The 13749-nt window shown below is 36.0% G+C and overlaps 1 protein-coding gene across 1 annotated transcript in view; it reads left to right on the top strand.

The window, feature by feature from the left end:
• Positions 1-11292, top strand: part of LOC132161550 (rap guanine nucleotide exchange factor 4-like) — a 31920-nt gene extending 20628 nt beyond the window's left edge. The window contains exons 9-30 of the mRNA XM_059571680.1: positions 313-496; positions 652-736; positions 837-897; positions 2432-2508; positions 2631-2777; positions 2892-2998; positions 3126-3211; positions 4800-4878; positions 5115-5265; positions 5398-5486; positions 5598-5628; positions 5770-5848; positions 6613-6759; positions 7126-7223; positions 8118-8243; positions 8414-8592; positions 8728-8818; positions 8964-9014; positions 9185-9272; positions 9377-9441; positions 9691-9745; positions 10279-11292. Coding sequence (XP_059427663.1) covers positions 313-496; positions 652-736; positions 837-897; positions 2432-2508; positions 2631-2777; positions 2892-2998; positions 3126-3211; positions 4800-4878; positions 5115-5265; positions 5398-5486; positions 5598-5628; positions 5770-5848; positions 6613-6759; positions 7126-7223; positions 8118-8243; positions 8414-8592; positions 8728-8818; positions 8964-9014; positions 9185-9272; positions 9377-9441; positions 9691-9745; positions 10279-10406 — 2204 coding nt within the window. The 3' untranslated portion in view covers positions 10407-11292. The remainder of the gene's footprint in view (positions 1-312; positions 497-651; positions 737-836; positions 898-2431; positions 2509-2630; positions 2778-2891; positions 2999-3125; positions 3212-4799; positions 4879-5114; positions 5266-5397; positions 5487-5597; positions 5629-5769; positions 5849-6612; positions 6760-7125; positions 7224-8117; positions 8244-8413; positions 8593-8727; positions 8819-8963; positions 9015-9184; positions 9273-9376; positions 9442-9690; positions 9746-10278) is intronic.
• Positions 11293-13749: the final 2457 nt, after the last annotated feature.

Here is a 13749-nt window from a genome sequence, read left to right as displayed (position 1 = left end):
GACAAGGAATCATTTAGGTTTTTTTAGTGACCTCAAAATCACGTTCTATCATGTTTTTGCAAGAAGCTATTTAAAACCTGGAGAAAGATATCTAGTGTACCCATTCATCTCAATGACACTTGTTCAGCTGCCGCAGCTCTATACCACTTTAAAGAAATGACCCAGCTAGTTAAACCAAGTAAGGGCTTGATAAATTAAAAAGAATCCCCCAATAACTTTTTTAAATGACACTAATTAGAGCATCTGAATGGATTCATGCACCAGATAACATACATACTGCATTTTATCTGTTCTTTCTTTTTATGTCGACAGTCGACCATGAGCTGAACTTTCAAGATAAGTACCTCTTTTACCGTTTCCTTGATGACGAGGAGGAGGATGCAGTGTTGCCTAGCGATGATGAGAAACGTGAAGCTGAGGAAGAGCTGCAGGAGACCCTCCTCTTCCTTTCCCAGATCGGCCCTGATGCCCACATACGAATGATCCTCAGGAAACCGTGAGTGACCAACAGCGCCCCCTGCAGTATTGAAATGTGCAATTGGTTCCATTAGGACAGGAGTTCTTCTTGAGCCCACAAATTCTGCTACTGTCCGCTTTTACTCTTCCTGAACTGCTCTCCCCATCTTTCTTTGTCCCTTGTTCTCTTTATAGGCCAGGTCAAAGAACAGCTGAAGACCTGGAGATTATTTATGATGAGCTGCTGCATATCAAAGCTCTCTCTCATCTGTCTAACACTGTAAGTCCTCCATTGAGACCTCTGTGCCTCATTTCCACAGTAATGCCTGTTATCAGCACTGGTCTGAGCAGACTAACATGAGCTGTGCTGTCCTCTGCAGGTGAAGCGAGAGCTCGCTGGGGTCCTCATCTTCGAGTCTCATGCCAAAGCAGGCACTGTGTGTGAGTTTCAGTGTCTCTCTACTGCTCTTTCAATTCTGATAATTAGTGTTGGGGGTAACTCAAGTTACGTAATCAGATTACTTTTATCAAGTAACAAGTAAAGTAAATTTATATCAAAATATCGGAGTTATTTAAAAAAAAAAAAAATAACGTAATGTTTTCCCATTTATTTATCGACACGTCTACTGTCCCTGTGTTAAAGGGATAGTTCACCCAAAATGTATTATTCTGTCATCCTTTACTCGCCCTCATGTCGTTCCAAACCTGTATGAGTTGCTTTCTTATGTTGAACATAAAAGGAGATATTTTGGTGATTGCTGGTAATCAAACAGCTGGTGGTTGCCATTGACTGCTATAGTATTTTTTTTCCTACTGTGGAAGTCAGTGGCAACCAATTACCGTTTGATTACCAGCAATCTTCAAAATATCTTCTTTTATGTTCAACATAAGAAAGCAACTCATACAGGTTTGGAACAACATGAGGGTGAGTAAAGGATGACAGTATTTTCGTTTTTGGGTGAACTATCCCTTTAAGAGAAATTAGGAGTGAAGTGTAGAGGCACTTCCTTTAGCCTGAGTCTTATTAATTTCACTTTTGGAGTTAAAGGGCAAAATATAGATTTTTTGTTGTTGTTGTTGCTGTTTCGTTTTTCGTAACAAGCAAGCCCATCTCAGGTGACAAAAAGTAATGCAAAAGTAGTGTAATGCATTCCTTTCCATAAAAAGTAACTAATTAACACAATTAGTTCATTTTTCATGGAGTAACGCAATATTGTAATGCTTTACATGTGTTGTATGCTTTATTTTTAAAAGTAATTTTCACCAACACTCATTATTAACTCATACATGCTGGTGGTAACTTTTTGGGGTCATTAAGATTTTTTATATATTTTTAAAAGCTCACCAATGCTGCGTTTATTTGATCAAAAACTACAGTAAAAATATTTTGAAATATTATTACAATTTAAAATAATTATATTCTATTTTTATATATTTTAAATTCCAGTTTATTGCTGTGAATTGTCAGCACCATTTCTCCAGTCTTCAGTGCCAAATTATCTTTCAGAAATCATTATAATATGCTGGTTTTAAAGAATCATTTATTATTTTAACATTTATTATTGAAAACATACTTGCCACATAATATTTTGTGGAAATCGTGAGACTTTTTCTCAGGACTCTTTGATATATAGAATGTTAAAAATAATAGCATTAATTTGAAACAGACGTTTTAAAACATTAGAAATATTGTTATTATAGTCACTTTTGTGAACACAGTGCATCCTTGCTGAAATAAAATAATATCTTTACAAATATATAAATAAGTGTAAAAAAAAAAATCTGACTGACTTTTGAAATTTTGAGAGGTAATGTTTGTATGTTGGTTACAACCCCAGTATTTAGGACACAAGGTGTTAATATATAAAATAATTTTATTTTTCTGGCACATACTGACTCCAAACTTTCCAAACAGTAGTGTAAATATTATGTTGGCTCAGTAATATACTATGTATGTTTGCGTTTCTTATTTTAGTGTTTAATCAAGGGGAGGAAGGCACGTCTTGGTATATTATCCAGAAGGGATCAGTAAATGTTGTTATCTATGGCAAGGTAATGTCATGTCATATTACTTCTGTTTATTTATGACTGCATATGTTTTCATTTATTTATGTAGAGTGATTCTAGTGACAAACACTATTAGATATTTCAGACTGACTCCTGTGTGTGTTTAGGGTGTGGTGTGCACGCTGCATGAAGGAGATGATTTTGGCAAACTGGCCTTGGTGAACGATGCCCCCCGCGCTGCTTCCATCGTACTCAGAGAGGACAACTGCCACTTCCTGAGAGTGGACAAAGAGGACTTCAACCGGATACTCAGAGTATACAACATCAATTATTGCTGACTAATGAGTAGTTAGTGAACCTTATAGTGGTAAAATGACCTCTTGACTGCATGTATTTTGGTTTGTGTATATGTGTGTTTGTGTGTGTAGGATGTTGAAGCAAACACTGTGCGTCTAAAAGAGCATGACCAAGATGTTCTGGTGCTACAGAAGAGTCTCCGGCCCTCCAGCCATGGAAACATCCAAGCCCACTTCAAGTATATGATCACATCCTTCAGTCTGCTTAGTTTATCCATACATTTCTTGATCCATCATCAATAAATTAATCTATCAATGCATTTATTTGAACAAATTATATTTTCTGTGTCTGGGTTTTCTGGCCAGATACACTGTGATGTCAGGAAGCCCAGAGAAGATTCTGGAGCATCTGCTGGAGACAATGCGACTGGACATTAATTTCTCTGACCCAGGTACTGCACCTTAACATTCATCGCTAAATTAGATTAATCAAACTTAATTAAACCACTTAAACTATATGTGAAAGGAATAGTTCACCCAAAAATGTACATTTGCTGAGAATTTACTCAGGCGTCCAAGATGTAGATGTTTGTTTCCTAATCAGAAAATCACTTGCTCACAAATGGATCCTCTGCAGTGAATGGGTGCCGTCAGAACGAAAGTTCAAACAGATAAAAAGTTATGCACAACACTAACTGAAAAAAAACTATACTACTTTTTTTTAAGGCAAGTGGTTGCAAACATTTTATTTGAGCTAGATTTAAATAAATAAAAAATGTTGAAAGTTTGTCAACTAAATTTGTTTTGTTTAAATGTAGCTAAAATAAATGGATTGCAACCATTTACCTTTATAATATTTAGTAAATTCAATGAATAATTATTTTCAGTGCTCCAGTCCATCAATTAACATCTTATAAAGCCAAAAGTTGCATGTTTGTATAAGAAACTAATCCATCATTATGACATTTTAACTTTAAACTGTTGCTTCTGGTCAAAATGAGTCCATAATCTATAATAACACTTCCTCCAGTGAAAAAGTCCATCCACTCTTGTCCTCTCACATCGAAATCCACCAACATATTTGTTTAGAACTGTTTTTGCTTGTAAAGAAGTCAGAGAGAGCTTTATTGGCAAGTATGTTTGCACATACAAGGAATTTGTTTTAGTGTCACAAGCTTCCAGTACACAGAGACAAAAATAAATAAAAATAAGATGTGTATTAAAAAACACATATACTGTATAAATATAAATAAACCACACACAAAAAAAGAATAAACTGTATGTACAGGTGTGCTAATGAAAAAAATTGAATAGGAATCGAAAAAAACTAAGTTGTAGGGATGAACTAGGATGTAGGGTGATAAATAAGTGTTCATGTAGCTCAATTGGTAGAGCATTGTGCTATCAAGCGCAAGGTTGGGGGTTCGATTCCTCAGGAACACATGATAGGTAAAAATTGATAGCCTGGATGCACTGTAAGTTGCTTTGGATAAAAGCGTCTGCTAAATGCATAAATTTAATTTAAATAATTAAAAGGTTATTGCACATACTTCCATTGCACCTATTGGAGAACATTTAACTGTTGCCTTGGGAAAGAAACTGTATATACAGTAGTAAAACTGTAAATAGTGCTCGATCTTTGCTAATTTCTCTCCTGATTCAGGCGACACAACTTTATTATTGGCGAAAGCAATGTTATTAATAGAGATTGAGGACAGTTTGAAGTTAAAAACATTTTAAGGATTGATTTGTTTCTTATAAACATATAACTTTTGGCATCATAAGATGTTAAATGATGGACTGGAGTTGTGTGGATTATTTGTGGATTATTGTGATGTTTTTAGCAGCTGTTTGGAGAATCATTCTGACGGCACCCATACACTGCAGAGGGTCTATTGTGGAGCAAGTGATGAAACGTTACATTTCTTAAAATCTGTCTTGAAAAAAGAAACAAACTTGGATGGTCTTTCAAAATTTAATCTTGGTTGAACTATTTTTTCAATACATTTTTATTAATTCTGCAATATTTTTTATCCAAAGATCCAGCTCTGGATGATTTTGCACTCATGCATTGCGTCTTCATGCCCAACAGCCAACTGTGCCCTGCCCTTCTGGCCCAATATCCTTCTAGTGAAATCAATCAACCAATCAGCTTTGTCTATCTGTCTGTCTATCTGTCTGTCTATCTGTCTGTCTATCTGTCTGTCTATCTGTCTGTCTATCTATCTATCTATCTATCTATCTATCTATCTATCTATCTATCTATCTATCTATCTATCTATCTATCTATCTATCTATCTATCTGTAATTACACTGATTTTGTAAGTATGGGTATGTTTCTTAGCGTGTGTGTACTTACCACTCTCAGGCCTCTCAAGGCTCAGAGCAGGAGCGTCTAGACTACTCTGTTTCCAGCAAGAGACGCGTTCTCAGCTTGGCTCTGCGCTGGGCTGCCCTGCAGGGCCACCATCTGCTGGAGGATGACACCGCGCTCAGCTTCCTGGAGGTCATAAACATACACAAACACACACATGCTAGCATAGAATCACTTAGCACCAGTCTGCATGGTGATATGATAGTAGTCAGATGAAACCAAACTGACTATTATGCATGCTAAATGCATTTTGTGTGTATTCAGGAGCTGCATGGGTTTGCAACTAATGATGCAAGAGTTTTGCGTCCACTGAAGGAGCTACTTCCTGAGCTGGAGAGGATCATCAAGCAGTAGTAGGTTTTTTAGTGGGTTTTGTATGTGTCTTTTGGGCTGTTATTATTAGTTTAAACTGAATGGTTAATGTTACTGATGTCCACATGGGTTTGTTCATTTCATGTTTTCAGTCCAGATGATGCACGAACCGCTCAAAAAAAGGTAATGTAGATCTGCTTTCTTATACTTTATTGTTTATAGATCTACTGTACAGTATAGCTATATCTGTGGTCTAAATTGGATTTTTTTTAAAATGATAAATATTTTGCCATGTTCATATGCATTTGGTTGTTGTTATCTTAGCATAAAGTCCTGCTGCGACAGTTCAGCTCTGGAGAGGAGCGGCTTGCAAAAAAGCAGCCAATAAGGAGCTTTGATGACAGTGAGTATGTGTATGTATATATCTATATGAACAGTTTAGAATTTTTAGGAGAAAAAATTGAAACAAAGGAAAGTCATGAGAGTAAAAACAAATGAACATGAAATATGTTTCACTATTTCTGTGTCACTAATAAATAAATTTGATGAAAATAACCTAGAAGACTCTGCCTGATAATATAATCACCAGATTTTGCATAACCTTGCTGCTGATTTCAGCTTAAGTACTGCTGTAAATTAAATCAAAAGGGGGACTAAATATTAAGATATTCTGACATGCATGTTCATTTTAAACTTTTATTTTTATTATTTAAACATTTAGCTTTTTTCTGATAATTTTTTTGGCAAAATATGTTTTTTTAAGCATGTCTGCAAGTAGTCTCAGGCCTTTGGATAATCCCAGCTTCAATTAAGTTATGAAAATGTTATTTCTTAATATCATCTGAACATTCAAATCATCCAGGTTTTTAAATGTTATAAAAAATATGTATATTTTCTGTATATGCTATCTATCTATCTATTGAAAACATTATTAAAGACCAGATAACTGTGAAAGCTTTCTTTTGATGTTACTGGAAGAAGATTTGTTCATATCTGACTTTGAGAACCTTGATAGAGCATTTTCCAAATTTCTGAGAAAGTTCCCTGTTAGCTGGGATGTAAAATATATCGGTTTAATTTTTGGAATGCATGAATGCATGAATGAATGAATGCGATAGTCAGTGAAATTTCCTCTCTCTTCATCTTTGTCTTTCCATTTGTGTCTAGTTCTCCTGAAGGTGTACTGCAGCGATCACACTTACACCACTATTCGTGTTCCTGTGCTTGCCACGGGGAGAGAGGTGACCGCAGCTGTAGCAGATAAACTGGGATCCACTGAAGAGCTGCTTTTGATAAACCTCAGCGCATCTGGAGGTGATCTACACACACTCACAATCTCATGATGAAATATTGGTTGCCATTAGAGATGTGACAAACAAATACACTCAGAACTTTGTAGATATTCAGCCTTTTTGTTGCTTTAGCAACATTCTCTACTGAAGCACTCTGTTTCTGTATTACATAATCCACTTCCAGATCAGTTTCAAACAAAACCTTTCAGAAAGTACCAGCAGAACTGTAAATCAAGTAATAGGTTGAAGTTTATGTGGTCGTCTAAATATTACTTATAGTAAATAAAGTGCATATAATCTATAATAAAAGGTATTAGGTGTTGATCTTGTACAGCTGTTCAGAATGTGATTTGTGGTCTGGCTAATTCTAGGCTTTATTTCTGTGCAGAGAAGCAGATTTTAAAGCCCAATGATGTATCGGTGTTTCAGTCGCTAGGAGTGAACGGCCGATTGTTTGTCTGCTCTAGAGAACAGCTTGATTCACTGGTGAGACCAATGTGGAGTATTTGGACACTTAAAGGAATAGTTAACCCAAAATGAAAATTTACTGAAAATTTATTCACCTTCGGGCCATCCAAGATGTTGATGAGCTTGTTGCTTCATTAGAGCAGATTTGGAATTTTGCATCACATCACTTGCTCATCAATGGATCCTCTGCGGTGAATGGGTGCCATCAGAATGAGAGTCCAAACAGCGGATAATTACTTTGCAGTAACCCACAAAACTCCAGTCCATCAGTTAATGTCTTAAAGTGAAAAGCTGTGTGTTTTAAACTTTAAACTGTAAATTTTGGCCAAAATACAAGTCCATGATCTATAATAACACTTCCTCCAGTCAAAAAGTCCATCCACTGTTGTCCTCGCACATAGAGATATTTTCTACAGTTTTTGCTTGTAAACAGTGCTTGATCTGAACATATTTCTCTCCTGATTCAGATAGAAGAGATTACTTTTAAACTGGAGAAAACAATATTATGGATAGAGAACTATTTTAGCCAGAAGCAGAGGTTTAAAGTTAAATGCATCTTACTAATGTATTTGTTTGCTATAAACATCTCATCTCTCATCTTGACGGCACCCATTCACTACAGAGGATCCGTTGGTGAGGATAAGGCTAAATTTCTTTATAAGTTTCTTCATAGGAAATATGTAATGATGAAAAAACAAACTCTTGTACAACTTGGATGGTCAGCACGTGAATACATTTTTTCCAGATTTTTATTGTAAATTCAGCTTTAGTGAGCATAATAGATTTCTTTCTAAAACACCTTAATTATTAAAGTGTACAAATATTGAATATTGAAATAGTGATTATATTTTGTTAGTAATTGGGGAGTATGTGTTTGTGTGTATTTAGTAATGACGCTGTATGTGTGTGTAGAATCCTCTTCCAGAGCAGGACGGTCCCTCCACAGGCTCGATGTCCAGTTTTGAGCTGATGAGCTCTAAAGACCTGGCCTTCCAGATGACCCAATTTGACTGGGAGCTTTTCAGCTGTGTACATGAGGTAAAGATGCACGTACACTGACACACACACACACACAAATGATGTTTTTAACCCACAAAATGTATGCTTTGTCTGTGTGTGTGTGTGTGTGTGTGTGTGTGTGTGTGTGTGTGTGTGTGTGTGTGTGTGTGTGTGTGTGTGTGTGTGTGTGTGTGTGTGTGTGTGTGCAGTATGAGCTGGTGTATCATACGTTCGGACGGCAGGCATACAGACGCTCTACAGCAAATCTGGAGCTGTTTCTGAAGCGCTTTAATCAGTTGCAGCTGTGGGTGGTCACAGAGGTCTGTCTGTGTGGGACGCTCAGTAAACGGGTACAGCTACTCAAAAAGTTCATCAAGATTGCCGCCCAGTGAGTTCTCCACCACACATAATATAATTTCTCCAGAACTCATGATGAATTTGCACCGGATTTAAGGCATTGCATGTTATACTGACTGATTTGATAAGCACTTTATATATGTGTGCTGTGCATTTATTCCCACAGCTGTAGAGAGTTTAAGAATCTGAACTCTTTCCTTGCCATTATTATGGGCATGTGCAACCCAGCAGTCAGCAGACTCAGCCAGACATGGGAGGTCAGAATATAATAAGCCTAGTTTAATATGAATATATTTATGTATATATGTGCCATATTCTTTTAAATGTAGTCTTTGTATTCATATTTTGAAGTGTCTATACCATTTTAAACAAAATCTTTAATAATTTTTCCCCTTTTTTTAGAAACTGCCTAGTAAATTCAAGAAGTTCTACGCGGAGTTTGAGAGTTTACTAGTGAGTCTATTTCAAACATTTTGAATTCTAGGTCTCTTTCTTAAAAAAATATTTATTTTGTTATTGAGATGCATTATTTATTAAAGTATGATTTAGCTCTCTTTCTAAAAAAATTATTTTGTTATTGAGATGCATTGTTTATTAAAGTATGATTCATATGTTGCTCTCAGGATCCATCCAGGAATCACCGTGCATACCGCCTCACTGTGGCTAAGATGGAGCCGCCAATCATTCCCTTTATGCCTCTCCTCATTAAAGGTGTGGGCGGGCCCTAGCCCCAGCATTCTTAATGATAAATACTGGTTATCACAAATATTATATCATGACTGTTCTACAGCATAAAACATTTCTACTCTTTTCAGACATGACATTCACTCATGAGGGGAACAAGACTTTTATTGATGGACTGGTGAACTTTGAAAAGATGGTGAGTCTCTTACTGTCATCTCTGTAGGTGTTGTAGTAGTACATATGCATTTTTTAATTATTTTATTAATATTTTTATTTATCTTTATTTTTATTTCAGTTTTAGATGTAATTGTAGTAAATGTATTTCAGTAAGATAGCATTGAAACATTTCTCATTTTTGTTTTGAAGTTTTTCATGTAATTTTTAGATTTTATTTCATCTGGCCAGCTAGAGCATATGTATTTCTACTATTTTTGTTTGTTTGCAGCGGCTGATTGCTAACACAGTCCGGGCGATGAGGCACTGCAGGAGCCAGCCGTTCAGTGAGTCATCTACACACTAATGCTCTTTTTCATTTTTCTTTATGCCTTATGAGCTGCCTAGTTATAAAGCTACATCCCAGAGATCAGTCAATCACATCATATTCATAACAATCTGAGTTTAGACAATCTGGTAAGCAGAACTGGCCATGTCTAGAGGTAAAAGAGAATGGATTGCCATTAAATCACAACAATTGTAAAAATTTCTAAATATTGTAAATATAGTCCCATAAAATTTATGGTCAAAACTGGCAGCCACGGTTGCCAGAAATTCAAAATACTGAGACAATGTTTACATTATGGTCCTAAATGGCATACTGGTACCTTATAGCTTATAGCTGTATATTTCATCTAGAAAAAAAAGAGTTATTTAGCATTCATTATTGCGTATATATATATATATATATATATATATATATAATAAAAAAGGTAGTTGTAATCACACTAGGTTAATTAGTAAAAGGTTAAGTCAACCACATTTAATTTTGGTTCAGCAATTACTAATGGAAGTTTGACACTGTTCCCTCCTCCATCAGATGCGGAGGTGTCTCCAGCTAGCAAGAACCCACAGGAAGTGAGGAATTACGTGCGTCAATTGAATGTGATTGACAACCAGAGAACCTTATCCCAGCTGTCCTTCAGACTGGAGCCGAGACGGGGCTAAAGACCAATGCTCAGACTTTTTCTCTTGTTGTCCCTCTCTCTCTCTCTATTTGAAATACATCCACTGTATATCCAGTTTACAGTAGAACTCAATTTTACATCGATCAGCTGCTAGAGCAGCTGAACGCTGACTGTATGTGCTTTCACTGCCAACTGAACTACATGTGCAAGATGCATTCTCATAGGTATGATTGTTTGTGCGTGTGTGCGAAATGCATGTTAATGACTTCAGTCATAAGAGCTACCTTGGTTGACAGTGTGTGTTTGTGTGTGTGTATAAGCAGAATGCACTTGGTAAAAGTGTTCATCCTTAGATCCAGTCATGTGAGGCCCTTGTTCGTTCCCATGATACAACAGTGTAAACCTGCTGCCTGTGTTCAAGCCTGCATTTCTACGATCCTACGAGACCTTCAGAACAATCCTAAAAATAAGAGTTTAGTACAAGCTACATATCATGCATACAAATAACAGTGACACTATGATCGTATCCCGGCCGCAGAAAATGAATCATTGGTACTCTGTAAAACCATCCAGGCCTCAATGTCTTGTGGTATGTTGTTTTAAGTCATATAAATGTCAGTATTCTGGCTCAAGGACTATTTTTTTATCACTGGTTAAATTGTGTGCTAGTAACTTACCTCTCGCCATAGCCTGTAGCATTATTGAGATCATTTTGTACATTGAGTTATATTTTTGGATATGGTTATATAGTTGGACCCATTTTGCTAAGTTATCATAATCGGTCTGAGAAGGCCTTTGTTTGCTCTCATCCTGCCTTTTGGAAAGTGAGATGCTGTGTGTGTAGGGCGCTTATTTTCTTTCAGGAAAATGTCTACGCCTACCTTGTAAATGGTATAATCTAAATAAATGTATCACTGAACACTTGGTGTTGGTGTGATTGGATTTTTCAATCCAAACAAGTGTTTTCCTCTCGTTTCCTCTGTTTTATGTCTTCTGTCTCTGTTCTGTTTTGCTCTTATTTGTTATTTGAGACAATAAAGGGTTAGTTCACCTCAAAATGAAAATCCTGTCATCATTTACTTGCCTTCATGATTTAAAACTTATGGATTTATTTCACCAGAGGAACACAACAATAGTTAAATGAGTTAAAAGATTTTTATTTTTGGGTGAACTAGCTTAACAGAACAATATATACGTATTGAACAGAAAAGACTATTGCCATAAATGAACAAGTTTGCACTACTGTGTGCTGGTATGCAAGTATGCATTACTGTTAAAATATATATCAGTACCATACAAAACAATATGCAATATCTAACACAGTATTGCAACTGAAAAGTACAGATGAAGATTTCAATGCAGTATTAAAAATATTTATAGACTTAGCTGATACAGATGTGTATGCTGACATGGTGTCATACATATGTATTATTATGTTAGGCCTATATTATTTTTCATTACATTTCTGAATGAACATAAACTGATACATTAAGTGCTTTATTATTTAATTAATATAATTATTAACATACCCTTTCGTTGCTTCTCTGTATCCGTGTAGAGGCGCTATTGTCATTTAAGTAGCGACACCGTTATCTGCGCTCAAGAGCAGACGAATTCTACTATGGCGAATGCTTGGCTAATAAATATTAATTACGTAACATGACGTCTGCCTATTGCGTCTATCTCATTGGCTGAAATGCTGCCGCTAGTAGGTGGGCACAAATAGAATATTAACTTGGCGGGTCATGAATATTAATTAGGTTACGGAGACCGTGTGGTTACAGCTTTACGTCTGCTTGCCGTGATTAATATGTTAATATCCATAAGCCAAGCCTTTACCGTAGTAGGGTTCATAATTTGTCCAGCCCTACTCGGGGTCCCAAGCGAGTGTCCTCTTATGGAAGTGCGGTAACACGAGACAATGAGGCTCCGCAATGCATATTATCTTATGACTGGGATTGTTCAGAGAGCGACAGGCGGACCGCACGGAAAACCCGACTACAGGTAGGAAACCATGCTTTTAAATGTTAATTTGAACACACATTATGATATGTTTTAATGGTAACATTATTTGCTTTATGATTGCGTGGGATGAGATTTAACTCTGCAGCTGATTTTGCTCTTGGCGTAATGTATTTGAGTCGTCTCCAGAATTATTCCAAAAAGTAGCTACTGCACATTGTCAAAAAGTGTTTTGAAGCATTTAAAACGTTTTCAAAGTTTTTAACACGAAGTGGAAGGGAACTGAAATTAATGAACCATATAAAAATAACAACAACAACAACAGTTTACAAATTCCTTCTCAAACTCATACATGGACAGAAATGATGTGGAAATAGCCTACTACAAATTAATGTTTTAACTTAACTCTTTCTATTCCCATGGCGTCTTATTTGCTGTTTATTTGCATAATTAGTATAGAAATGTTTGGATGTTCTTGGCAATGGATCAAGTCAGAGGTATGAATGAGCCGTTTCTAGTTAAGAATAGTGACACATTTGCCTCCTGTTGGCTCCTGATGTCACAGCCAAAGGGCCACAGTGATGATATGCGGGTTGTTTTTAGAGACTGAACGCTCTTTATGTGAGAGACTGAGTAAGGGACATAGGTTGGTCACTCTAAACCGGAGAAGACAATCTGAGGTTTAGGTCAGAGATTTCAGGGAAGAGTGATGCTTCTGTTAGTAATGTATAAGAAACCAGACCCCATTTACAACAAATACAACAACACAAGCATTTACTACATTAAAAGTGAAAGCTAACTTGAGCCTGGTCTGAATGTGAAGTACTCAGCAGTGCATTCTTCTTGGATTGGATAAAACTGGCAAATTCAACCAGTGTTTGTCGCACCCGGTTATGTCGCACTTAATGGTTAGTTGATATGACAGTATGGTTAGTTGATGTTAAGGAGTTACTGCAATATCCTGCAGTGTTACTAAGTTGTATTTCATTTATAACAAAATGTTTTTGTGATTTTCCATAACCTCAAAGAGAGACAAGGACAATATAAATCATTATACAAATATATAATAATAATAAAAATACATTTGTCACATGGCAGGACTTTTAAGTTAAATGCAAAAGGATAATACACACTTAGTTTATTGTTCTTCGGTTTGTGACAAAAGCAGAACCCTTTTTTTTTTTGCTGAAGCCTTTTATAAAATTCTATGAACAACAATGATTTGAAATCAAACCTTATTGGTGAACCTTAATGGTGTTATAAAGAAATGGTGCTTTTCAAAGTTGTAAATTAAGATTTATTCAAAATATCTCATTTAATTAAATTTTACAATTACTGTAATTGTGAAATTTACTAACATTTTCAGTTTTTAAGTAAATCCTACACCACTTTTTTCAGTATATATTTTGCAGACCATGTAA

This window comes from Carassius carassius, chromosome 17 (assembly GCF_963082965.1).
Source record: "Carassius carassius chromosome 17, fCarCar2.1, whole genome shotgun sequence".
Classification (NCBI taxonomy): Eukaryota; Metazoa; Chordata; class Actinopteri; order Cypriniformes; family Cyprinidae; genus Carassius; species Carassius carassius.
This window is presented reverse-complemented; position numbering and strand designations above follow the sequence as displayed.